Source organism: Drosophila kikkawai, chromosome 3R (assembly GCF_030179895.1).
Source record: "Drosophila kikkawai strain 14028-0561.14 chromosome 3R, DkikHiC1v2, whole genome shotgun sequence".
NCBI classification, from domain to species: domain Eukaryota; kingdom Metazoa; phylum Arthropoda; class Insecta; order Diptera; family Drosophilidae; genus Drosophila; species Drosophila kikkawai.
The window spans coordinates 17449085-17473498 of record NC_091731.1 but is presented as its reverse complement, the minus strand read 5'-3'; the positions used below and the strand labels follow the sequence as shown (position 1 = coordinate 17473498).

At 45.3% G+C, this 24414-nt stretch overlaps 7 protein-coding genes across 15 annotated transcripts in view; 3 read left to right on the top strand and 4 right to left on the bottom strand.

The window, feature by feature from the left end:
• Positions 1–12: 12 nt before the first annotated feature.
• Wdr33 (WD repeat domain 33) lies at positions 13–4504 on the bottom strand. The gene is made up of 9 exons (XM_017181989.3): positions 4346–4504; positions 3927–4254; positions 3407–3676; positions 3184–3335; positions 2067–2164; positions 1884–2010; positions 1583–1816; positions 1306–1517; positions 13–1248 (listed from the first exon to the last, which is right to left on the bottom strand). The coding sequence occupies exons 2-9, from the start codon at positions 4209–4211 to the stop codon at positions 188–190; spliced, it is 2439 nt and encodes an 812-aa protein (XP_017037478.1). The 5' UTR covers positions 4212–4254; positions 4346–4504; the 3' UTR covers positions 13–187.
• A 1212-nt stretch (positions 4505–5716) lies between these two features.
• Positions 5717–6697, top strand: LOC108085450 (glucose 1-dehydrogenase). Its single transcript, XM_017182062.3, has one exon. It carries the CDS (start codon positions 5804–5806, stop codon positions 6572–6574), a length of 771 nt encoding a protein of 256 aa, XP_017037551.1. The 5' UTR covers positions 5717–5803; the 3' UTR covers positions 6575–6697.
• A 64-nt stretch (positions 6698–6761) lies between these two features.
• On the top strand, positions 6762–7759 carry LOC108085448 (uncharacterized oxidoreductase TM_0325). Its single transcript, XM_017182060.3, has one exon. It carries the CDS (start codon positions 6836–6838, stop codon positions 7628–7630), a length of 795 nt encoding a protein of 264 aa, XP_017037549.1. The 5' UTR covers positions 6762–6835; the 3' UTR covers positions 7631–7759.
• Positions 7747–8724, bottom strand: LOC108085449 (cyclopentanol dehydrogenase). The gene has a single exon (XM_017182061.3). The coding sequence runs from the start codon at positions 8646–8648 to the stop codon at positions 7875–7877; it is 774 nt and encodes a 257-aa protein (XP_017037550.1). The 5' UTR covers positions 8649–8724; the 3' UTR covers positions 7747–7874.
• Positions 8725–8833: 109 nt separating this feature from the next.
• Positions 8834–10657, bottom strand: SecS (Sec synthetase). Its single transcript, XM_017182059.2, has 4 exons — positions 10414–10657; positions 10226–10355; positions 9139–10164; positions 8834–9084 (listed from the first exon to the last, which is right to left on the bottom strand). The coding sequence occupies exons 1-4, from the start codon at positions 10525–10527 to the stop codon at positions 8945–8947; spliced, it is 1410 nt and encodes a 469-aa protein (XP_017037548.1). The 5' UTR covers positions 10528–10657; the 3' UTR covers positions 8834–8944.
• A 375-nt stretch (positions 10658–11032) lies between these two features.
• Positions 11033–17730, top strand: Cenp-C (Centromeric protein-C). Of its 2 annotated transcripts, XM_017182092.3 has the most exons (15): positions 11033–11170; positions 11356–11845; positions 11910–13247; positions 13306–13419; positions 13556–13669; positions 14074–14184; positions 14267–14380; positions 14759–14869; positions 14994–15089; positions 15219–16098; positions 16167–16628; positions 16950–17092; positions 17152–17263; positions 17334–17503; positions 17574–17730. In XM_017182092.3, coding segments are annotated over exons 1-14 (4152 nt in total). In that variant the 5' UTR covers positions 11033–11168; the 3' UTR covers positions 17399–17503; positions 17574–17730. The 2 variants fall into 2 exon arrangements, with proteins under 2 accessions (XP_017037581.1, XP_070142519.1); XM_070286418.1 differs by lacking the exons at positions 14074–14184; positions 14267–14380.
• A 1274-nt stretch (positions 17731–19004) lies between these two features.
• osa (trithorax group protein osa) overlaps positions 19005–24414 on the bottom strand; it is a 30773-nt gene continuing 25363 nt past the window's right edge. For all 8 annotated transcript variants that reach the window (XM_070286404.1, XM_070286411.1, XM_070286408.1 and 5 more), the window contains one exon: positions 19005–24404. In XM_070286404.1, coding sequence (XP_070142505.1) covers positions 20584–24404 — 3821 coding nt within the window. In that variant the 3' untranslated portion in view covers positions 19005–20583. The remainder of the gene's footprint in view (positions 24405–24414) is intronic.

The following is a 24414-nucleotide window of genomic DNA, read 5'->3' as shown; positions in this document are numbered from 1 at the left end:
CAAATAATCAAATTTCAGATTTCTATAAGTTTTTTCTTAAAAGAAAATATTTCTTAAGCAAAATTATACAATCTTTTTGTTTACTATTTACGATCGGGTTTTCTTAGATTTTGATATAAATCCTTTTATGCATTTCGAAAGACAGGTGATCGGCGGGGACAGGAAGTGTTAGAAGATGCCATATGAATCAGTATCGCCTGTTGTTGTTACGCCCTCGATTCCTGCCGCCAATGCCAACGCCGCCTCCTCCACCTCCGCCTCCACCAGAAGCGGAAGCGGAAGCGGAATTATTATTGCCACGCCGTCGACGCTGGCCACCATTATTTCCACCCTTCTGGAATTCCCGATCCCGATCGTTGAAGTTATCCGAGTTATTGTTGTTAAAGCCATTAGAGCCATTGCCATTATTTGGCCAGGGCGCATTGGAAGCCCAAGGATTGGGTCTGCCACCCCCAGGCTGTTCTCTGTCGCGGTCCCGTGACTCCGTTCTGTCGTGCTCTCTCTCCCGTTCCCTTTCCCTCTCCCGCTCCCTTTGCTCCGGCGGCACCTGCTCATCCACAAACTCTGTGTTGGGCTGCTGAGCCTTGAGAGCTACCAACGAGGACACGAAGGGTTTCTTAAGCAGCAGCATCTCCCGGACACTGACCAATTGGGCATTGTGCTGTCGTGGCTCAAATCGCGATTTCTTGGCAGGCGGGGAAATGCCATCACCACGGGCCTCCACCGTTGGGGAAACGGATCGGGACCGATCCGGCACTGGCACCACATCGTTCAGCTCCTCCAGCTTGCCGGCATCTATATACTTGTTGAGGAACTCTGCGCCCTGGCGTATAGCTGCCATCAGTCGAGAGTCTGGATGGACGCGTATGAAACGATTATAGACTAAGACGCCGACTATTGTCTGCGGATCCAGGCCATTAAGCATGCCACTGGCCACGATGCCCTCCATTGTGTTCTCGCTAATCTGCTGGTGGTTCAGACCACTCGTCGAGTCCTTGGCCTCGCGGGCGGCCAGCTCCTCGTGGATGCTAAGCACGCTGGGGTCGTCCGCTCGCCGGGGACCCGCCCAGTTCACCTGGAAGTTGCGTGGAATGGGCTTGCTGTAGGGCACCTTCTTCTCTCGATCACGATCGCTCAAGGCTCGACTCGGATCCAAATCCAGGCCGGGAATGAAGCCCTTGTCAGCGGTCAAGCTTTCGGTGAACTCGACCCTGTCCTCGGGTCCCATGCCGGGGATAACGGCGTCATCTGCAATGAAATCGTTATTAATCTAACTGAAATATCAAATAAACTGCTAAAACCCACCGTATTCACACTCGTCCAGCGCAGCCAAACTGGCGGGCAACGTGTTCAGATTGTATTTGTCCCTCATCAGATCTCCCGGCCGGTTTCTCGTCCAGAACTTGATGGTGTGATCGTTGGAGCCCGAGCAAAGTATGTGACCCAGCGGATGCCAGGCCAAAGTCCATACAATGCTGTCATGCGCAGTTTCCACGCAGCCAATCTCCTTATCCGTTCTTAGAGAGAAATATACGAAATAAAAATAAAAGTTTCAGCCAGTATTTATAGCCTTAATACCCACCCAACGTTCCAGAACAGAATAGAACCATCAGAGCCGCCGGAGCAAAAGAGACCCTCGTGTATGGGATGCCACGACACTGAGCTGGCCTCCTTTTTGTGGCCCCTAAACACCTGAACCTCTTCCCGCAGATTGCGGATATCGAAGAGCTTCAGTAAATGGTCTCTGGAGGCGGTGACCAACCAGTTGCCGTTGTCATTCCATTTCAGATCCATCACAGTAGATTTGTGGGCATGCCTGAAATAAATATGACATCAACTTGAATTTAATCCATGAAGAATTTAAAGCAACATTTTATACTTACAGTGTAGCCAAGGCAATGCCGCTTTTGGGATCCCAGATCTTGATGGGCTGCTGGTTATCCTTGCTGCCGCTCACGATCATTCCCTTGTGCGGATGCCAGTGCACACACTTTACGTCTGCTCCGTGTCCTTTAATGAGAACATAGTTAGTTAGCTGAAGGGGCTACTCAGTATCCGGCACTTACCCCGCAGCACTCGCTCCTCCTGGCAGCGCATAAAGTCCCAGATCCTTAGGGTTCCGTCGTCGCTGCCGCTGACGAATTTGCTGTCCGTCGGACTAAAACTGCGTTTGGTTTGGATTGCATTGGAGAATGTTTAGAAATACGTAACAAAACACGAGTTGCGACGGTGATTATGAAAATGGATGATGTTCAGCGATAAAGAGAAATAAAATAGAGTTAATGTTGTTGAAAACGACGTTTTGTAAACCCAGTTTTAATACCAACTATTATTTATAAGTTGCGTTTGTACAATTTATATCCTTATTTTGAAATGTAAAGTAAAAAAGTGAACTAAATCTTAGCTACTCACTGAATGATTTATAAAATAAAATTAAGGGATATTTTAATTAGTTGAAACAATATTCTGTTGATCGCAGTGTCAGCATAAACGCTCAATTTTATTTATTTAACGACATTGAAGTTCTTCCCGGTGACTTGTGTACTTTTCTGTCGATGGAAATACTTGGAGATACTCTCGCCAGATGAATATGCCCATAGATTGATCGCCTTGAGGCTTTTGAGAAAGAAAACACTTAAACCCCCGAATTTGAGAACCAACAAGGTGCAAGGTTTGCATTTTTATTATCATATTTCTGTTGATGTTTGTGGCGCCGCGGAAATAAAATTGTGCAAACGTTTCTTTTTTTTAATCTCAGTCAGTTGCTTTTATTGTGGTCTTTTGCATTTCAGTCTTTTTTTTACTTAATTTCATTTAATTGCTATCACAGATGACAGATCACAGATCACAGGGAAGAGTTCGAGGCTTACAACGATAGGTGTTTTAGTGGACCTGTTCAACTCTATAAGCCAAGTGGTGGCTAGAAGGAGAAACTAAGCTCTGATTTGGCATGTTGCTGAAATTGACGGCTTTATTGATATATATTTAATTGCAACAGCCCTGAAAGGAAACCGGATCCACTCTACGCTGATAGATAATGCAAACAATAACACCCAGGCGACCCGAACAGCTACGGAAACTAGGTAACGAACGCGGTTCTGGCTACAGCATTTTCTCTGACTTATTTGGCCAGCTGCTACAAAATGGTAAATACAGGCGACAATTACAATTAAATGGCTATACCTTATTCCCCTAATCGCCTCCTTGTGCGCCTGGTACATCTTCACGTTGTTCATGTTGGATTGCCAGTACTTAACATAGCCGCCGTGATCCCCGGTCACCATCCAGCTGTCGTTGTGTGACCACACCATGGTCCGCACCGAAATGTCGTGGGCCTAGGATTATTATATATTGGCAGTATATTAGCCTCGATTATATTTGTTATGCTTCTGGGTGTGACACCAACCTGCAGAATGGTCTCAAAATTGAAGGTCAGCCCGTTCCATAGCGTAAATTCGCCCGAGCTAGCCCCGGTAACCAGACGTCTGCCTTCCGGTGTCCAGGCCAGCGTAAAAATGGGACAGCGCATTTTGTTGGTGGCCGTTTTCACAAATCTTGTCGTCACCGCATTTGAGGGATTATCCAGGTAACTGGATGGTGGCAGCATATGCGGCACGTAGATACTGTCCGGCTGCAAAGCCAATCGATCCCGATGATCACGTTGCCACAGTCGATTCTGTGAGGCAAAGAAAAAAGATAGTCTTATTAAAAATTTTTTGGAAAACAAGTTTTTAACAAGATATATAATTTAAAAAATATTAAATTCTAAATGAGTTTTGGGATTTTATGAGATGAATCCTTAACCCATTTTAATTCGTTGGCAATCGTTAGCACAGTTTTCTTTGGCAAAATGTAAATTCCAGACTCTTTATAAACCACCCGAAGTCTGAGATCCATAGATATGGAATTCAATAGAGTATATTTACCTCCAGCGCCTTGATAATAGACGCATTGTAGTCCACAGTCTTTCGCATCACACTCTTTCGCAGCCGCTTGCCATCAAAGTCGTCTTGGGACATGCCGAACGGTCTCTGGAAGCCGCCCGGCATGAAAGGCTTGAACTGGTTGTACCCGTGTTTGTTGGAGCCATGATGCGGATGGTAGTGCCTGTAATGCTGGCCGCCCATCGATGGCGGCGGCAGCGATGTAAAGTTGGTGGCTAGCGCTGATGGCGCCGTCAGCAGCTGCGGCGGTGGCTGGGACACGTCCATGGCGACTGGGAACCGCTTTCGCTACGCGTGCAAAATTAATTTTCTTCGCACGCACACAGACGCACGAACACGGCGGCAAGCGCGATGCTCGAATTAGTTGGCTTTCTTGAAGGTCAATTATCCGCCGTACTTACTGGCTATCCTAGAGTTCTCGCATTTGCCTTGGTTGTCTGCTGAAAAAATCCTACGTTGAACTTAATTAAAAACTATTTGTAACAAGACGCGTTGAAAAATGACTGCTTTTGTGGAACAACGCGAATTTGGAGCAGTCACATCGAAACGCGTACATAGTGTCAATTTCAATACTCTGTTATCGGCGTGTCACTTTGTATTAGGGTTTTAATAGCCCATTCACACTAGCCTTAGTTACTTATCGATATTGAAGGCAGAATCAACGTTCAATAGCTGTTTTGAGCTAGGTATTCTAGGTATTTCCTTGAAGTATCGCAATAATTAGCCGATATTTTCCGCCGAACGACCCAAAAAAGTCAGATCAGAAGATATTCATTTTGTATTCTCCTATATACTATACATTATTTTAAACTAATGAACTCTATAACTAGCTTTTCAGTCATTCAGTCGATATTTTCAGCAAATGTGGAATCGCTAAATCACTGAAAATATCCCATAATACTGGCATGACACTGCCGCATTAATTAGAGACTTCATTAAAGATTTGACAGCGCTATAGCGTTTTACACAAGTGCGAGGAAGACGACTATATGGCGCTCTAATGCATTAGAATAATGCATTAGCTACTTCATTGGAGCGATAATCGATAGATGTACATATTATATACTAGATACTCGATAACAAAATACGGGTTTAATGAAGAAAATTGTAATTGAAAAATGTATTAGCCAGTTCATTGACAGTATGGTCTCACAATGAGAATTTTATTTTTATATTATTTCGCTTGTTTTTTGAACTGAAAATATATTAGAAAATTAGCAAAAATAATATGTTTTGCGGTAGCAAGGTTCTTGCGCTGTAAAATTAATTAAAATTATTTTTTTTGTAATAATTAAAAAAATTTTAAGCATTATAGGCTAAAAACATAAATTTAAAGGATTCTGCATTTATTTATGCAATAATACTTCGACGAGGAATTCAGAAATTCATAATAATACGCCGCGAAAGGCGGCCGTTTTTTTTGTTTACCTTTTACGGTCGGTGTGACCGTAGTCGTATTACCAAAAAAATCCAAGCAAAATTCAAGCAAAATTACACAAAATTACACATATAGTTGACTCTTTCAAGGTTCTAATGAAGTAGCTAATTAATGAAAACTGCATTACTGTATCATATGGGCATAAGCAGTTTGTATGGGAACAGCTGTTTTCAGCTGCCGATATTTTCAGTAAATTAGTCGTTAAGGGAATACCCAGTTTATATTTAAAGTTTTCGTTTTTAAAAAGAAATACATTTAAAAATTTAAATCATTTTCATCTTTTTAATTCTGGAGAGTAATCAAGTATCCTTTGATTCGATATTTTTGAAGTCGTGCTAAATGAATACCCTTACTAAAAGCAAGATGTGCACACTGAGCTTGAATCATTGATAGATCCGATCGCCTTACATAATTCTGGGTCATGAATTTTGCCGGCAAAGTTGTTCTTATTACAGGGGCCAGCTCTGGGATCGGGGCTGCCACCGCCGTGAAGTTCGCCAAGCTTGGAGCCTGCTTGGCTCTAAACGGACGCAATGTGGAGAACCTGAAGAAGGTGGCCGAGGAATGCGCCAAGGTGAGTGACTCGCAGCCAGCCTTGGTGGTGGGCGACATCGGCAAGGAGGAGGACACAAAGAGAGTCTGGACCGAGACCCTGGCCAAGTACGGCAAGCTGAACGTGCTGGTGAACAATGCTGGGATCATCGAGACCGGCACCATAGAAACGACCAGCTTGGAGCAGTACGATAGAGTGATGAACACTAACCTGAGAGCCATTTATCACCTCACCATGCTGGCCACCCCGGAGCTGATCAAGACCAAGGGAAACATCGTGAATGTGTCGAGCGTCAACGGAATCCGCTCCTTTCCCGGCGTCCTGGCCTACAACATCTCTAAAATGGGCGTCGATCAGTTCACTCGCTGCGTGGCTCTGGAGCTAGCTGCCAAGGGAGTTCGCGTAAACTGCGTGAATCCTGGCGTAACGGTGACAAATCTCCATGCCCGCGGCGGCATGGACGCCGAGACGTACAAGAAGTTCCTGGAGCACTCAAAGACGACCCATGCCCTCGGTCGTCCTGGCGATGTCAAGGAGGTAGCGGCGGCAATTGCGTTCCTGGCCAGCGACGAGGCTAGCTTCAGCACAGGTGTTAGTCTGCCCGTGGACGGAGGTCGCCATGCAATGTGCCCGCGCTGATGATTGTAATCCCAGTACGAATCAAGAAGACTCCTTCAGCTTGGATTTTTCCATGTGTAAATGCATTTATATCAATGTTTTTGATTGTTTTTCCTTTAATACATTTATTGTTTAGCAAACAGACTCTGCGATCCGTGAACTAAAGTTAACGTTCTTTATAGACCCCCTATCCCCCCAGCAAAGATCTAGTAATCTAGTAATATTTAGTAATTATTTAAACCAGACTTTGTTCTGGCTCCCCCAAAATTCCAACACTGTTCGATGGGCACCAAGGGCAAGGCGGGATTGGACTTCACCAGCAAGGTGGTCCTAATTACAGGCGCAGCCTCTGGCATTGGTGCCGCCACGGCTGAAATGTTTGCGAGGCTGGGCGCCAGCTTGGCGCTGGTGGATCGCGATGAGGAAGGCCTAATGGGCGTAATGAAAAGGTGCGTGTGCTTAGGTAACAATCCGTATGGCATAGCCGGGGACCTTCTCAAGTTACCCGAGATCGAGTGTATTGCGGAGAAAACCAAGGAGCGGTATGATGGTCAGTTGGATGTCCTAGTGAATGGAGCAGGCATTATGCCCACGGGGACCCTGCAAACCACCGAACTGACCTGTTTCTCCCATGTGCAAGATGCCAATGTGCGGTCCTTGTTTTACTTAACCAAACTGCTGCTCCCGCAGCTGCTCCATTGCAGGGGCAGCATCGTAAACGTGTCCTGCGTCTGTGGGATGCGCGCCTTACCGAATCAAGTGGCCTACAATATGTCGAAGGCAGCGGTGGATCAGTTCACCCGCTCTTTAGCCCTGGATCTGGGCCCGCAGGGCGTCCGCGTAAATGCAGTGAATCCTGGCGTGATACGAACCAATCTACAGAAAGCCGGAGGAATGGATGAGGATAGCTACTCGGAGTTTCTGGAGCGATCAAATCAGACTCACGCCCTGGGTCGGGTAGGAGATCCCGCCGAGGTGGCTTCGGCTATCTGCTTTCTGGCCAGCGAACTGGCTAGCTTTGTGACAGGCGTCACCCTGCCTGTGGATGGTGGCAAGCAACTTATGTGTCCTCCCTAAGTCCTCAGTTTCTTGATAAATTTCTCGCCACGGTTCAACTGCGTTCACGGAGTTGTTGTCATCAAATCAAATCCTCAGTTTATGTAGAAAAAAGAAAAAGAAAAAAAGTTCTAATATTTGGTTTAAATATTTCTAATCGTTGTTTATTTATTTTTAATTCATAGCCTTGAAAAGTTGTACATTTATAAATGTTTACTGGATAAGACACATTACAGCACCAGGAAAGAAGCGTATTAAGGGATCCTCATCTGGGGCACATGGCATGGCGACCGCCGTCCACAGGCAAGCTGATCCCAGTGCTAAAGCTTGCCTCATCGCTGGCCAGGAATGCAATGGCGGCCGCCACTTCATGGACTTCTCCAGGTCGGCCCAGAGCATGCGTGACCTTGGCATGCTCCAAAAACTTAGCATAAGCCTCATCATTTAAGCCGCCGCGCCGTTGGAGTTCGGTAATGATCACGCCGGGATTAACCGAGTTTACGCGAACACCTTTGGGTGCCAGCTCCAGGGCCACACAACGAGTGAACTGATCTACGGCTGCCTTGGACACATTGTAGGCTAGAACTCCCGGAAAAGATCGTATGCCATTGACACTAGAGACGTTCACAATGTTCCCCTTGGTCTTGATTAGCTCCGGAGTGACCAGAATGGTAAGCTGATAGAGCGCTCGGACATTGGTGTTCATCAACCGGTCAAACTGTTCCAGACTGGTGTTCTCAATACTGCCCAGTTCCAGAATTCCGGCATTGTTGACCAGTACATCGATGCGCCCGTGCTTGGCCAACGTCGCAGATACTATACCCTGAACGTCTGACTCGTTGTTCATGTCGGCCGCCACCTGCAGGGCAGGAGATCCTCCAGCTGCGACGATCTGCTGCGCAGTCTCCTGAAGCTTGTCTACATTTCTGCCTACAATGGTAAGGAGACCTCCCAGTTTGGCCAGGAGAATGGCGGTGCCTGCACCGATTCCTGAGCTGGCGCCCGTCACAATGATAACTTTATCTTTAAAACAGGGCATGTTGACGACGAAACTCCAGGTGATCTACTGAAATGGCAGGTGATAATGATACTACTGACATTGGAAGAAGTCAACAAGTTTTTGGGGACGCATGCCGATTACACCTATCGATAAAGTGGAACCCAAAGCTTCAAAGCTATTTCTAGCTGTTGTGAAATTCAAAATGTTTACAGATGGTTTCGTGCTTTTAGTGTTAATTAAATTTAATTTGCTATTGTTATTTTCGCTATTTTGTTATTAATAATTAATAATTATTATGTGTTAATGTGGATATTTACAGACTTATTAAGATTTCCTTATTTCGACTTTTGTTTTAATTGCTGCCAGCACTTGTCCAAGATACCCAAGAACTTGTCGATCTCTTCTTTTGTTATTCCTATGGCCGCCGCTACTGTTAAATAGGAGACTTTTAGATCCCTGCGATGTGAACCGAAACCTGAAAAATAGAAAGTTAGTTTAGGGATACAAAAATTATAATGTCCATATTGACCTTGAAACTCGTGACCATCGATGGTTTTGTTTTGGGCAGGTGTCACCACTCTCGTTCCCGAGACTCCACGCATGTGTAACATGGCTCCCAGCCGAGTGATGTTGCTGTTTTGACCCGCGTCGTCGAGTGTGCCCAAGGTTATGGCCAAGGATATAGAGTTGTCAGTGCTATCGATCACAATTTCACCATGACTCTCTGCGAACTTTTGTAATTTTTCTTTGAGGTAAATAAAGTTGTCGTTCCGTTGCTGGATGAGCGTTTGAAACCCACTGCTGCCAAGAGAAAGCAATGTCATGAAGACGTCGAGGGCCTGGGACCCACTTGCTCTGCCCGCATAAGTGCTGGCCACATCCTGCAGCCTTTTCTCCTCGAAACTGGCTACAATAGCACCGCCCACCGGCACCAAGAGATTCTTGTCGCTGCTCTGCACAAAGTAATCTACTCTTCCCACTCGATGGGCCTTTTCCAACTGACGAGCGATGTCTGGTGCCTGCAGTCCGTAGGCATTGTTCACCAGATGTGGGATTTGCCATTGCTGGGATAGCTTGCTCACCTCTACGATGTTGTCGCTATTACGTGGTGCAAAGCAACTGGTGGTGGTATACAGGCAAAGGATGCTTTCTGCTCCGAGTACCTCGATCCTTTCCCGGAACAACTCGATGTCTGTGTGCAGGGATTCTCCTTGCACCGCCTTGCAAGGAATAATCACCGGTTCCAGGCCAGCTGTTGTAATTGCTTTGAAGCAGGACTTTTGATCGATCCGTGACCATAGGACATACCTCGCCCTGGGCCGCCGCTTTCGTAAGCTCTGCAGGCACAGGCTTAAGGTCATACCGGTGCAAATAGGAACTAGAAAGCATCCGGCACAACTGGGCAGTTGTCCAACGGTCTTCATAAAGTCCAGGATCAGAGCGTTTGTAAGGCGGGCGAGCAGCGTCGAACCAGCTGCCTTGGGTTGTGCCTCCAACAAGTCTCCAGAGCGGCCGATGCCGTGGCCAAAGTTGTAGTGACGTCGGGCCACAAGTCCTACAATATACATTTTATATATTACGATGTGTATTATCTTATTTATTTTAGAGATACCCACTGCATGCTATCCGCGCCTCCCGTTCACCAAGTCCCAGCTTGTGAGGAAAGTTGTTGCTGTCCAAAGACGATAATTGATGCACTAGCTCCTCGATCTGCTCATCGGGCCACCCATTTACCGGTAGCTTCCTCTGAAATAAAATAATAATATTGTGTTTAGAGTTGTTAGATTTCGCATTTCTAGTTTACCTTTTCCAACAGCTCCTTGAAGCTGCGCTGCTTGGCGCGTTGGGCTGACAGACCAAGTTGTAAGTAGTTGTCAGGCACCAGTTTTCCTGGTATGTTTATGTCGTCGAAGTTCATATTCTTATAATGTTATGGCCCGGAAAAGCGCTTAATTTTTAGTCGGCTGAAATATCTTCAGATGGCGGGCTAGTGTGACCAAGTTTTCGTGTGTTGATCAGTTAAACTAAGCTATTCACACTAGGAACCAGCTGTGTTTGTTTGTTATCGAGACATCGAAAATGGATCTGAACTCATCGCGCTCTCATGGGTTGCTAAAATTTAGCGTTGCTAAAATTTCACAATGAGAAAGGTAGCTTGCTTTTGAAACAGCCAAGAGCGGAATGCGAAAGAGAATAAAAAAAAATAGGACTACCTTGTATAATTACGGGCATTTTGGCGCCTTCAGTGCATTTTCAGTGCGCCTGAAAGGAAAGCAATTTAAAAATTATTTATTTTAATATTGAATGTATATTTAAGGTTCGTTTCTTTAAAATGTATGTATTTTTTTGCCGATTTATTTAGTATTTTTTGCGCAATGAAAAACACAATCGATAGTGACTCGCACAATCGATAATATCAATGCTATGCCATAGTTTGGCCACACTAAAACGCACGGCTTGGACGCGGCCATTTAATTTTCGTTTGGCATTCTAAATATAGCGAAATTAGTCTTAAATTACTGTTGTTATATTTGTAAAGAATAAGTGAGCGGCTTCAAGATGTGAGTAGCAGCTCAGAGGCTTTCAAAACAAGTGGAGAATTGGTGAATCGGACGCCCAAAAACGAATAAAATAAAATCAAATGATGTCCTTAATTCTTTCTAATTCGGCAAGCGCCAAGCCAACAGTAGCAGTAGCAGTCGATGATTTACGTTTTCTGCTTGTTAATACATATGCGCCATTTCAGGTCGAAGCCGAAACCCAGGCAGGATACCACAATCGAGGAGATGGAGGAACTTATGAACCAGCCTGATGCAGATGAAGGGCAATTCGCGGCCTACTTGCAGCGCAAGCTGGCGGAGAAACAGCAGCCCATGAACAACGATCGCCTCTTCGGCAACGTCTCATTCGACTTTGACTTTGATGTGAATCTGGTCAAGAAGCCAAAGCCACAGCCACAGCCAGCAGTCTCAAGTGGGGATAATCCAGATGTTGTCGCCCCTCAAGAGTCAGAAGCGCCTCCTCCTGTCGCAGAAAATAATCAACCGACTTCGTTACCGGCTGCTCCAAAGTCTCCCAATTTGTCGCTTAATCGCAGGAGCATCAGAAATGTTCCAGGCTCAGACAAGCTGCGGCGTCGAGCTATTCGGCGGCGGTCACAAAGCTGCGGACGCCAATTGATTAAGGAATTCGAAGACATAAATGTGACTCGAAACTCCTCCAGTCCCAAAACCTTTGTGAGTTTTACCCAAAACACCCAAAAATACTTGAATCTAACAATGGCGTATTTGTTCTTTTCAGGAGCCCACAGTTAGCAGCACTCCATGTGCAGGTCAACCGCCGAAGAATATTAAGGATAAAGAACCTGAGGAGAATCCTCAGATCAAGAAATCAGAAATGCCAGAAGCGGAAAAGACAGCAGAGAAGTCACAGGTCCACACAGAGCCGAAGAAGTGCCTCACAGCATCGGAGTCCCTGACCGTTGACACGGCTGCCGAGGCCTCACTAATGTTGCGGGAGCGGCTAAGTTCCTTTCAGAAAAACATTATGCAATTGGATTATACCGGAAAGGCGCCGGCATCGGATGCTGTGGGTTGTACATATACCATCGAGAAGGGTCCAGCTCCCGGGCAGCTGCTGCTCTCACCTTCGCGGCGCAGTCTCAGCTGTACAGCCACTCAAAAGCGATTGATGCCGATCGTGAAGGTAAGGCGGGAAAAGGAACTTCTAATACCAGACACCCCACCGCGGGCTCATCCTAGGGGATCCGAACCGGAGCCGGAGTATGTTGTGCCGGAAACACAGCTCCAGGATCTGGGCGAGCTGGTGCAGAATTTGTCTCGAAATGCCAGCGGTCCAATTGTGGTGATAAACACTGCCAACTCAAAACCCACTACTGAGGTGGCGCATGTCCAGCCTGTGTCTGTGCTAGCGTCAGCCCCAGCGTTAACTCCTCTTCGTCGCACATCGACCATGGTACCTTCTGCTGCAAATAATAACTCATCGCCAGCGACAGTACCTACGTCCCCAGCTAAGCCCGAGGAGTCTCCTAAATCAAGTCGGAAGAGCTTGCTGGTCCCAAGCAATGTGGACGCCATAATGACTGACGACGAGAGCGATGAGCAGCCTAGCACGGTGGCTATGGATCTGGCACAGCGCGGAAGTGACAGAAGACAGCAGCGATGCCTACGGAATCAGAAAAACGGGGAACCTACACCGGATCCGGATAAGGAGAATGTTGTTCAATTGCTGAACCTCCATCAATCGATCAATGTCAAGAAGTCAAAACGGAGGACCAGACCGGCGAAGGTGCCGTTAAACAAGGCGCCTTGCGCCCCGATTAATGGTGAGCAATTCGCCCAGGAGCTGGCCCGCATGACCAACTACGAAATTTTGGATTTACGCAAGCGAAACTCACTGGGAAAGGTGTATCTAGTAAACGGGCACAGAAAGAGCAGCAATGATCTGGAGAGAAGCATTCAACTCGAGCTGAAGCGAAGGAATTTGGAGATCAAGGGAGATAGATTGACCGGTGCGGCCGAGTTGCCAGAGAGCGAGGAAATGTTGCCCTCACTTGACACGAAGACCAACAGAAGTAAGAGGCAGCGATCCCCCGCAAAAAATACAAGTCCTCGACAGGTGAGTTTGTTTATTTATTATTTATTTTGGTTAAGAATTATATATATATATAATATAGTTGGAAGAATCAGATGACGATGCAGTGTTACCGCCACCGCCTCCACTACTTTTTACGGACACAAAAAAAAGCACAGTGCCATCACCTAGTTCAAGACGCCAGCTTTCCGAAATGGTAAGCACTGGATTGTCCACGGACGTTCTCAGATGTCGTTGAAGCCTACTTTAAATAGCTTGTGATAAAGTTTTATTTTTAATCTATAACCAATACCCATATTATTATTTTACCTTTTTAATACCTTCATCTAAAGTGCCAGGAATGGTTAGATGACTGCGAATCGATGCCCCCGCCGGTTCCGCGTAACTTCGAGGACTCAAGAATGCGGCCACAGCGATCTAAGCGCTCCAATTATTCTCGAATTCCAGTAAGACATTTAATTAAAATTAAAATCAATTAATTTTTTTAAATTAATAATTATTCATAAAAATTTAAGTGTTTAAAGGGAAAAATAATAATTAATACAAATTAATTTGAATAAAAATTTATGTTAATTATTAATTTTTATTAACATTAATTATTATTATTATTTAAAGTGTTTTAAAGTGAATAATAATAATTAAAAATGAATGTTAATTAAATAATGAATGTTAATTATTAATTTTTATATAAAAGTATAAAAATTATAATAACCTTATTAATTATAATAAAACAAATAACTCCTTTTTTATAATTTGTATTAAAAAAATTATGAATCCTAACATTAATTTTGATTTAATTTGTGTTTCATTTTTATTTAATAAATTTATTTAATTTTTTAATTATTTACAGTCCGATGAATCGTCAGATGACAATATAGCACCGCAAGTTCCGTGTAATTTTCAGGATTCAACAAATCAGACACAGCCCGCTTTGCCCGCCAATCGCCAAAGCCGACGTATGGTGAGTTATAATACAGAACTAGGATTGGTCTTTCTGAATATCATCATGATTTTGTCTGCTTTTATATTATTATTGCTTAAAGTCCGAAAAGTTGAAAGATGAAACTAGCTGCATTCCTCCGCCGGTTCCCAATGCTTTTAAGGACTCAAGAAAGCGGCCACAGCGATCTAAGCGCTCCAATTATTCTCGAATTCCAGTAAGACATTTAATTAAAATTAAAATCAATTAATTTTTTTTCATTAATAATTATTCATAAACATTTAAGTGTTTTAAAGTGAATAATAATAATTATTAAAAATTAATGTTAATTATTAATTAATTATTAATAAAAAGTAATGTTAATTATTAATTAATTATTAATAAAAATAATAATTAAAATTAATGTTAATTATTAATTAAAATTAATGTTAATTATTAATTTTTATATAAAAGTATAAAAAGAATTAATTATAATAAAAAAATAACTCTTATTTTATAATTTGTTTAAAAAAAATTATGAATCCTAACTTTAAGTTTGATTTTTCTGTTTTTCTTTTTAATTATTAAATTTATTTAATTTTTTAAATATTTACAGTCCGATGAATCGTCAGATGACAATATAGCACCGCCAGTTCCGCGTAATTTTCAGGATTCAAAAAATCAGACAGAGCACGCTTTGCCCGCCAATCGACAAAGCCGACATATGGTGAGTTGCTGAGAACTGGACTAGGCTTTGACTCTGTCTGGATATCTGGAAACTATCTTTAATTTATTACAATTTTATTGACCACATTATGTTTTTGTTCGCTTATTTATATTATTGCTTGAAGACCAGGAAATCGGAAGATGAACCTCCTCCTCCGCCGGCTCCCAATGGTTTCAAGGATAGAAGATCATCTCGATCCAACCATCGAAGTTCCCATGAAGTACGTTTTTTAAACCCTATTCTACCGTAGTCAGTGGGTCCTTGCTTATTAAAATGCTTTTATAATTTTATAAATTTCGCTATAATAGTTATAATTAATACCTGAATACCTTGCCATTCCTCGTTGCAGTCACAGGAACTAAGTAACTATATGATGATCTCAAAAACAATGGAAATGCGGCGTATGTCGAGACGTTCTGTCAAGCGCAAACTCTACACAAAGGGAGACTCAAATGCTGAATTGTCTGACTTGGAATCTCCTAAAAAACAAAAAAGATATAGTCGCAGTTATTATCACAGTGAAGTTCATAGCGAAGGGGATAACATTGCCATTGTTCCACCGCCGCCACATTCTCTGCGTTACTCTCAATCCCTACGCGATTTGAGGCCGAATAATCCAAGTGATTCGGAGAATGTCGAAAAAGGGGCGCCGCTAGAAGATTTCTATGCCAATACAGCAAATGCCACCATTGAGATTGCTCCACCGCCGCCAGAGAATATTGGACCAAATTCGGAGAACCCTTCACTTAGACACGAGAACAATGAGCAGGACATTTGTCCCCCTCCAACGGAGCCCGATAAAATTATGGAAGAAGCTATTCCACCTCCAACTGAATATAATGAACCTGAATCCAATGAAACAGCACCAGCACAAGCTCCAAGTCATGTGCCAGTGAATGAAAGTAGATTGGCATCTCCCACAACAAGCATTGCTAAGGCTTCCAAAGCATCACAAGAGCCAGAGATTCAGTGTGTTTCTAGTTCCCAGGATAAGTCGATTTCAGGACCAGAGATCGTGACCGACAATGAGCAACCCAGCACAAGTCTAGCGGCACAAAAGGCCAGGGAACGTTCGAAAAAGGAGAAAACCAAAAAAGATAAGGTGAACGACGATGCAATTTTCAAAAAACCCCTGTTACCAGCACCACGTGCTAAACGTAAGAACAAGGAGCTTGAAAAGTTGATGCATTCCGTCATCTATAGAGAGACCTCGCTGGATGATGGTTCAAGTAAGTGTTTTAAAGCAAAAATATCATAACCAAAAGAAGGTTTCTTAATATTTGTATCTCTTACACAGTTTCTTCTGATGGCGTGCGGCGTTCAAAACGCGGTCATGTGCCAATCAAAAACACTTGGTGTCATACGCAGGATATCATGGAGATGCCTTTTATGAATACCAAATCAATAATACAGAAGCCAAAGGCCAAGTCGGTTGCAAAGAAGAAGCCAACTGCTGCAAAGGAGATAAATAGCAAACCACAGTCGTCGAACAGGGGTCCAGTTTGCAGCAGTACTCCTCGAAATCCCGATATTATAGTAGAGCCATTCTCAGACTCTGCGTTACTATTACATTCTGCAATATCATCGAAGGAGCCCGAGCCCTCTGCCGAAAAGCATCCTGAGACTCAACCGAATTTTGAGACTGTTATGTCAGAAGGTCAGACGAACTGCAATAACGGAAACAGTCAGTTTAGAAACTGGCTGATGGGCACCAGCAATGTCCAACCTTCTGTCACGAATGACCAAGGCAGCGCTGCATGTAAGTTATACGTTTTTTATAGCCAGTTTACAAGTTAGTATCAACGGAGAATGAATAAAACAAGCAAGAGACAACTCCGACTCCATTAAGTATAAAAACACATGCATATATGTATGTATGTATTCCTGAACACTTTTCAACCCTTTGTCCGTATGAAACCACACTTAAGGGTTAATTCGATTTAAAATGGGTCACTTTTCAAAAATATTTTGTGGCGAAAAAGCTAAAGTTAGCTTATTAACGTAAATACCATATAAGAACCCAACATTTCTTTGTTTGTCTTACTTTTTACATCTACCTCTTTAACTTTGTTTTAAACAGCTCTTGCTGAAGAATTGAGATTCACCGAATTGGGTGGCATAGACTATGCCTTTTATGATACAAAGGAAACGGCTGCTTTGGGATACATGCGCTTTAAGCCGCATCAGGTTCGGAACAAAAAGAAGGTCAAGGAATCTCGTCTGGTAAGCGCTATAACGCTCGGGCTTTTGATTCCACTTAACACATTGACTGCATTTTACAGAAATTCATTGTGCAGATTGGGGAGTTTGCCGTGCAGTACGGAGCCATTGACAATGAGGAGGAGGAGGAAAGCTGTATATTACGTGAAGGTGATATGATTGAGATCGATATAGGTAAGGAATGCCACGGTAGTAGCGGCTAAAAACAATTAATAATAATTACAATTTCTATACATTTTTGTAGGCTTTCGATATTCCATACAAAATACTTTGGACGCTGTAGGTGTTCTCTTGGCCATTCGCAGTTAGTTTTGATTTTTGTTAATATTTTATAAATATAATTAAATAATCAAAGAGGAGAGGAGGAGAACATTTGTATATTACGGAAAGGTTTAATGGATGAGACCATTGAAGGTAAGCAATGTCACAGTAATAGCGCCAGATAACAATTAAAAATGATTAACATTTGTATACATTTTTATAGGTTTCCTCTTAGTCATACGCAGCTGGATGCCGAATAATCTTAATTTCTGTTAACATTGGAATAATTTATATGACTAATAATATATGTATGAGTTTTGTTAGTATAAAATACGAAATGTTGATATTTTACGTCTTTATATTTCACCGAATACACAAAGTTTAAAACATTAATAAATAAAAGGTTAATTTTCTTTTCAATTTGACCAATTAATTGTACATATTTTAACCAGTTCACCGTTCCAATCATTAAACATCTGTAAGCCCGCTGACTTTTCCTGAAAATTTCGGTACAAATTTATAAATGAAATGACCATATTTGTTGTAAAATATTGTTGTTGTAGGCTTCAAACTTCACAGTTTTTGTATAAATCCATTAATTGCCGAACTTGAAGCCAATAGGGGCTCAGAAGGCAGCAGTAGAGGGAGGATTATCTTTGATGGATAGCCATCTAGTGGACGGTTTAAGCACTACAAAATCGAACTCAACATTTGATGTTTAAATTAATGTATTTTCTTGTTCTGACTTGGGAGATTTAAATTTAAATAAAACAAAATAATATAAATATAATGCAAATTTTGATTTTTTAAACATTGTTGTTGTAAAAGATTGTTTTTGTGGGCCAAAGCAAGGCTTTAATCTTGACAATCTAGAATCTGAAAAATATAGAAAATCAGTGTTTTTCCCTTGGACAAATACCATTTGCATTATTTGTAATAGCATCTCATAATAAAGCATCTAAAATAAAGCTTTCAGTAAAAGGTGAAACCCATGTAATGTAATAAGTGGCCAATGAAGAATACTCTCAGTTTTTTTTAAAGAACAATCTTAGTTTTTACCGATTCAACATAAATCATGATTCGGGCTATTCGAATCGCCATTCGGCCACTTGCTCTCATTGCCTGAGGCTGCTGGCCAAATAGTGTCCCCCAACATCCTGCGGTTAATTGCAATTCCCAAGCATTTTGGGACCAGTAAAAATACCTTGAATGAAAACAAAGGCTTTTTATATTATATATGTATGTATATTAATTAAATAATTAAATTAAGTTTTGAGGGACATACATTTACATCCTAGCAAAATTATACACTAGTAACTACACGTTATATATATCCGATATCGAGATGCAGAGTTATATTTTTTGTTTGCAAACAACTACACGAATACACACGTATCAACAGCAGCACTTTTCTATTATCTTCTTTTTGCTCCGGATCTGTCGGCAGAACTAGAAGCCAGTATCGGGAGTTTGATCTCTCTCGATCTCGTATGTAGCACGACTTTATAATTATGCATGTGAGAAAGTTTAGTATACAAATTGGGGTGCACAGTGCACCCGATGCGATGTTTCGAATTCGAATTCCGAACATCAAGCTGCTCGATTTGGGGGGTGTTGTGTGGGGCGGAGGGGGAGTGTAGGTGTAGTGTATGTGGTAATATAGTCGGTTTGCGTGCTTCTCTACAGCTTTTAGTTCGATTTGCTTCGCTTTGTTTTTCTTTTTTTTTTGTTTGTAGCATTTATGTTGCTTTTGTTTGTTTGGATTTCGTTTTTCTTCTTGGTTTTTGTTTTATTTATTTAATATAATTTTAAATTAAGATTACGATAAAAACCTAATTATTTATCTTGTCATTTACGCCTTAAGTAAGTTCGATATATATATAAAAAATAAAGTGAAGTAGCAGCACTTCCAGCAAATAATACAATTAACATAAAACAAATTACAGCAATTACAGGGTGTTAGTGGTACCAGTTTTTCGTTTTCCAATCATGTTTTAATATATATATATGCATTATGTATATATATATATATATATATATATGCGCTATGTATATTTATATCACCTAATTTGATTTTATTTGTTAATTATTTTCTTTTCTTTCCTTGTGTGTACGTGTGCCGTGGGGGGGTTTTGCAATAAATTCGTCTCGAAATCGAGCCTGATTTTTCGAAAACCATCCAGGACGCACATACTTGAAATACAAAATTCGAAATACGAAATGCAGTGCTGCCACTTACATGTGTGTGTGTGCCTTGTAACATTGCATAAAAAACGAAAAAAAAATACAGTGAAAATTTACATAATAGTTAAGTATGTACAATATGGTATTAATGTTCGTTCCATTCTCATCATCATCGTTAATGTTACTCCCTTCTCTTCTTGCTGCGTAAAATCTGCGCATTTAACTGCAATTACAATCGGTATATATAGGTAAATCGTATGGGGGGCTTTACTGCTGTTTGAGTTTTGTTTGCTGCGCACATTGTTGTTGTAATATGTAGGGTATTTAATTAGTAAGTGGTAGATTTTGTTTAAAAACTATTCATCATACACAATTTTTGCATTCTCATGTAATATTAATGTTAATTTATGCATTTATTTCCTATATATATATATATATTTGTAATATACGATAAACCATAGCGTGCGTTATGCATATATGTATGTATGTTTTAGTTACTTATTCCTCCGCCGTTTCTCCATCATCAATTAGTTGTTAAATTTAATACAATAAGTATGCTGTGTGCTTGAATTTCGCATATCCTTTTTGTTTTCTTCGTTATGCCTGCTCCGTGTCTCGATAATATATATAATCAATAATCACCGTTCCGATCCGATCGATCGGTCAGTTTCCTCCCTTCTGTTTAATTGTTTTATCGTTATGCTTGTTGCTGCAATTGCTTAATGCTTAGTTTAGTTTAGGGTTTAGTTTAGTTCCTCGTATTTACTATTTTTAGATTTGAGTGTGAAAAAATATACAGTTGTTATTGTATAGACGTCTTGCCTCCCATTCCGGCAGTCGCTCTCGCCATCCTTGAAGCCTGGTTAGCAAATTCTCCTTCTCCCTCATGACTCCCTTTGCTACGTGGCGCCAGTTAAGTAAATTTACATCGACTCGGGGTTATCTCTAGCCTCCCAGGATTCCCCAGCTTCCGCTCCATATCCAGCTCAGTCGACTGCCCCTCGGGGGGTTCGTGGCCAGTAGTAGGACGCTGGCATCATTGTCGTATACTACGCAACGGCGGTCGTTGTTCCTGCATTAGTTGGTGGCGGCGCCGCTGGCTGGGCCACCGCTGCCGCAGCGGTGTTTGCCGGCGATGGAGGTGGTGGGGCAACCGAAGAAGCCGCCGCCGCTGCAGCTGCAGCAGCTGCTGCTGCCGCCGCTGCACTGGCATTGCTAAAAGCAGCAGCGGCAACGGCGGCAGCAGCCACCTTGTTGCTCACCTGCTGCTGCTGCTGCTGCTGATCACTGACCAACGCGGAGGAAGCTGCTGCTCCTGCGGCGGCCGACTGACTGCTGGTCGCACTACTGTGGCTGTGACTGTGACTGTGGCTGCTGCTGTTGGTGGTGCTGTTGTTGGTCTGGTTGCTGCTGACGGTGCCGCAGCTGTTGCTATTGGTGCTACTGTTGCTCACATCGTTGAAGGTGGCTGCCGGGGGCAGTTGTTGGCTGCTGTTGCTGTTCTCGTCGTTCACCACGGCCGTTGTGGCTGATGTCGGGGGGGCCGAAGAAAGGGGCTTTGTGGCCGCCGTTTCAGAGGAACTTGCTTCCGCAACCGAAGCTTCTGGTTCCGTTTTCACAGCCGCGTTGGCGGCGGCGGCTGCTTGCTTCTCGGCTCCGCCAGGCTGTAGCCTTTGTTGCAGGTGATGCTGCTGCTGGCGCTGCTGAAGCAGCCGGAACTCCACCGAGTGAATGGGCCCAGTGCCCCGAGACACTTGGTACAGCACTCGCGAAATGATCAGCGCCACCTGCTGGTCGAGGATGTGCGACATGACCAGACCGAGCAGCCTCTGCTCCTGCTGCATAAACAGCGACCTGTTGTCCGGATGCTTAGCCAAGTGAAGCAAAGTGCCGGCCGCCCGCCGCAGCATGTCCAGGCTAGTGCCCATCGAGTCGGGATTCTCGCGCAGATAGTTAATGCCATGCTGATTGGCCACGCCCAAGGCCGTCTGCTCGGCCTGTTCGATGAAGGCCACCAGATAGGAGATGCACGGCGACTGGAGCGCCACAGTGCGGGCCATGGCACTATCGGCGGCGGCCAGGTAGTGCAGCAGATTCACAGAAAACTCACGCAGCACCTGATCCTCGTTGCGACACAAATGCCGCGTGAGCACTGCGCACAGCTTCTCGAGGCGCGAGAATGGTGGCGTGGCAATGACCAGGTCCACATTGGCATCCGTCACGCACAGCTTGCAAAGCGCCTCGAGCGCCAGGCGCTGCGGCGAGAGAGCCGTGTTGGGGCCGCACGACGGGAACGGATCCTGACCATGGGCACTGGGACACACTGCCCAGTGCAGCAGGCCATCGATAAGGGGGCGGGCAATGAGCTCATCGTATCGCGACAGCTCCAAGTGTCCGGCTATGTTGGCCATGGCCACCAGCATATTCTCCCGGATGGTGATCAGATAGTCCCACCACCACTCCCGCTCTCCTTGCAGCGAGCTGCACGAGTCACTAAAGTCCGTGTCCTCCTCCCGATCGTAGTTCCTCGTCTTCGGCGTGCGCCGCAAGTGGTCATGGTTGAGGAGTAGCAGTCGTCCCAGCACCGCCAAGAATCGGGTTGACTTGGCCAGCACCGTCTCGTTGCCGGGCACGAAGGTCAGGTTGCGGAAGATGTTGGATAGGGCAATGCACCGGCGGGCCAGCGAGTCCTGGCTTTCGTTGACCAGATGCAGCGATGCCTCGTCCCGGGTGTAGCACTCGTCCTCGTAGCTGGAGTCACGCCTCCTCTGCAGCACCTGCGCGGCATCCTTAACAGTCTTCCGGGGATCAAAACCGACACCCGGCGGTGAGGTGGAGGTGGAGGAGGAAGAGGAGGACGAGGATGCAACGCCGTTGGTCAGACGCTGAGTTTGCTGCTGCTGTTGCTGCGGTGACTCGATTTCCATGTCAATGGCCCGACAATCACTGTCGTTGCTTGGCTCCTTCTTAACTTCAGCGCTGGGCGGCTGCGCGAACTCCTCCTCGGCCGACAGCTTGGATTTCTTGCCCTCAGCGGTAGCTCCGCAGCTGCTGTTGCTATTGCTGTTGTCGCCACTGACCAGTCGCCTCTTCTTGTTAAACGTCGACTGCGGCTGCTGTTCCTCCGTGCCGATCGGCTCCTGCTTGATCTCCGTCTTCTTGGCCAATGATTTCGCCGTTGATTTCTTTTCAGAGCGGACATAGCGTGCAAATGGAATGTTTACAATCTCCGACTTGAAGACATCAATGATCCCGTCAAGGGGGTCCGGTTCGGTGAATCCGTAGGTCCAGGCATCGCTGCCCACGGGCTCCAGCTGTTCGTACAGGCGATTGGTGTCAATGTCCCATGCCTTTTGACGCTCGTCCACGAAAATGTCATGGTCGGCCGTTTGGATCCGCACTGGAACGCCCTTTCGGGTAACCATCGTGTAGTTGGGCGTGAAGGAGAGCAGGAGAGAGCGCTCCTCGGGATTGGGTTGCACACGGACTTGGCCCAGATCGATGCCCTCGTCGGCGTCCTCCTCCGAGTCGCTGCCTTTGGTGCCTCGATCCATATTCTCGTAGTGCCGCCGACGGTTGTAGCTGCTGATGCTGCGCACACATCGCGACTGTCGCTGCCCGCTGGTTCGTCGCTGCTTATCGCACATGACGGTGCCGCTGTCCGCGTCATCGTCCGCAGCCGCCGCCTCCTCGGCGGATGGCAGCTCATCGCAGTCTCGTTCGTCAAACATCTCGGCGAGATTCTTTTGGAAGTGCTCCAGCAGCAGAGTCAGCAGACCGGGAAGGTTCGAGATGCCAAAGAACTGCACCGTCGAGTCGTCAAACAGGAGGACATTGAGCACATCCAAAGCCCAGGTGCACTCGGTAAGCAGGCCGGATCGCATGGCCATGAATATCCGCCATGGATCCACCGGGCACACGTCCGCCTTCGTCAGCCGCTTCCTTCGGTACAGCACAGGCGTGGTGGACTCGACGCTGTCGTGGGGAAAGATCAGTTCCTTCTTTACCAGCTGGGCGGCTCCGCTGCCGGGCGGTCCCTGTGGTCCGTAGCCACCGCCGGGGGCCTGTTGATTGGGCGGCATCTGGTGCGGATGCTGCGGGTGCTGATGTGGATGCTGATGCGGATGTTGATGAGGATGCTGATGGTGTTGATGCGGTGGCGGCTGCTGCGGGTGCTGTTGCAACGGTTGCTGCTGCATTCCCTGGCCCGGCAGCATCGGCGGCTGCTTCTGAGGCACCATCATGCCGCTGGGTGGTACTTGCTGGCCCACTTGCTGACCCGCCACCACCTGGGATGGCGGTGGTGGCATGGCGTACGGTTGCTTTACCATTCCACCGGGACCCACTTGGGGCATGCCTGGCGATGGAACGCCACCGTGGGTCGCCTGCTGCGGCGGCGGTGGTTGCTGAGCACCACCGACCGGCGGCTGTTGCTGTGGCTGCTGCTGCTGTGGCGGCATTCCGGGCATCCGTTGCTGCGGCTGACCCGGACCAGAGGGCGGGCGCAGTGGAGAGCCGGGCGGAGCAATGCCAGGCTGCGACGCCTGCCCTGCATTCATCTGAGCCCACTGTGGAGGCGCCTGCGGCTGGGGTTGTCCAGAAGGACCAGCCACCTGCTGGTACGGTGGCTGTTGCTGCTGTTGTTGTTGTTGCTGCTGCTGTTGCTGCGGTGGCGGCGGCGGACCCTGCTGAGGTGGATAGCGATGCTGATCCCACTGGGCCACGCCCGCCGGCGGCTGAAGGGGCGGGCCGTGAGGTGCACCAGGCGGTGGAGCTGCTCCGCGCGGTGGAGCACTTCCCCAGGTCTGCGGAGGTGCGGGTGAGGTCGGGTATTGGGGCCGATACTGCTGGTTACCGCCTTGCCAAGCACCTGATGGAGG

What these genes read in the sequence shown, in the direction of transcription:
- Wdr33 (XM_017181989.3), bottom strand. Translation starts at nt 4,211, where the DNA reads ATGGACGTGTCCCAGCCACCGCCGCAGCTGCTGACGGCGCCATCAGCG. An exon ending in CTATTATCAAGGCGCTGGAG is followed by an intron (nt 3,677 to 3,926) that starts GTAAATATACTC and finishes TTTGCCTCACAG; the next exon opens with AATCGACTGTGGCAACGTGA. An exon ending in GGCATTGCCTTGGCTACACT is followed by an intron (nt 1,817 to 1,883) that starts GTAAGTATAAAA and finishes TATTTATTTCAG; the next exon opens with GCATGCCCACAAATCTACTG.
- LOC108085450 (XM_017182062.3), top strand. Translation starts at nt 5,804, where the DNA reads ATGAATTTTGCCGGCAAAGTTGTTCTTATTACAGGGGCCAGCTCTGGG.
- LOC108085448 (XM_017182060.3), top strand. Translation starts at nt 6,836, where the DNA reads ATGGGCACCAAGGGCAAGGCGGGATTGGACTTCACCAGCAAGGTGGTC.
- LOC108085449 (XM_017182061.3), bottom strand. Translation starts at nt 8,648, where the DNA reads ATGCCCTGTTTTAAAGATAAAGTTATCATTGTGACGGGCGCCAGCTCA.
- SecS (XM_017182059.2), bottom strand. Translation starts at nt 10,527, where the DNA reads ATGAACTTCGACGACATAAACATACCAGGAAAACTGGTGCCTGACAAC. An exon ending in GGAGGCGCGGATAGCATGCA is followed by an intron (nt 10,165 to 10,225) that starts GTGGGTATCTCT and finishes TGTATATTGTAG; the next exon opens with GACTTGTGGCCCGACGTCAC. An exon ending in CGATGGTCACGAGTTTCAAG is followed by an intron (nt 9,085 to 9,138) that starts GTCAATATGGAC and finishes TCTATTTTTCAG; the next exon opens with GTTTCGGTTCACATCGCAGG.
- Cenp-C (XM_017182092.3), top strand. An exon ending in GACGCCAGCTTTCCGAAATG is followed by an intron (nt 13,420 to 13,555) that starts GTAAGCACTGGA and finishes CTTCATCTAAAG; the next exon opens with TGCCAGGAATGGTTAGATGA. An exon ending in CCAATTATTCTCGAATTCCA is followed by an intron (nt 13,670 to 14,073) that starts GTAAGACATTTA and finishes AATTATTTACAG; the next exon opens with TCCGATGAATCGTCAGATGA.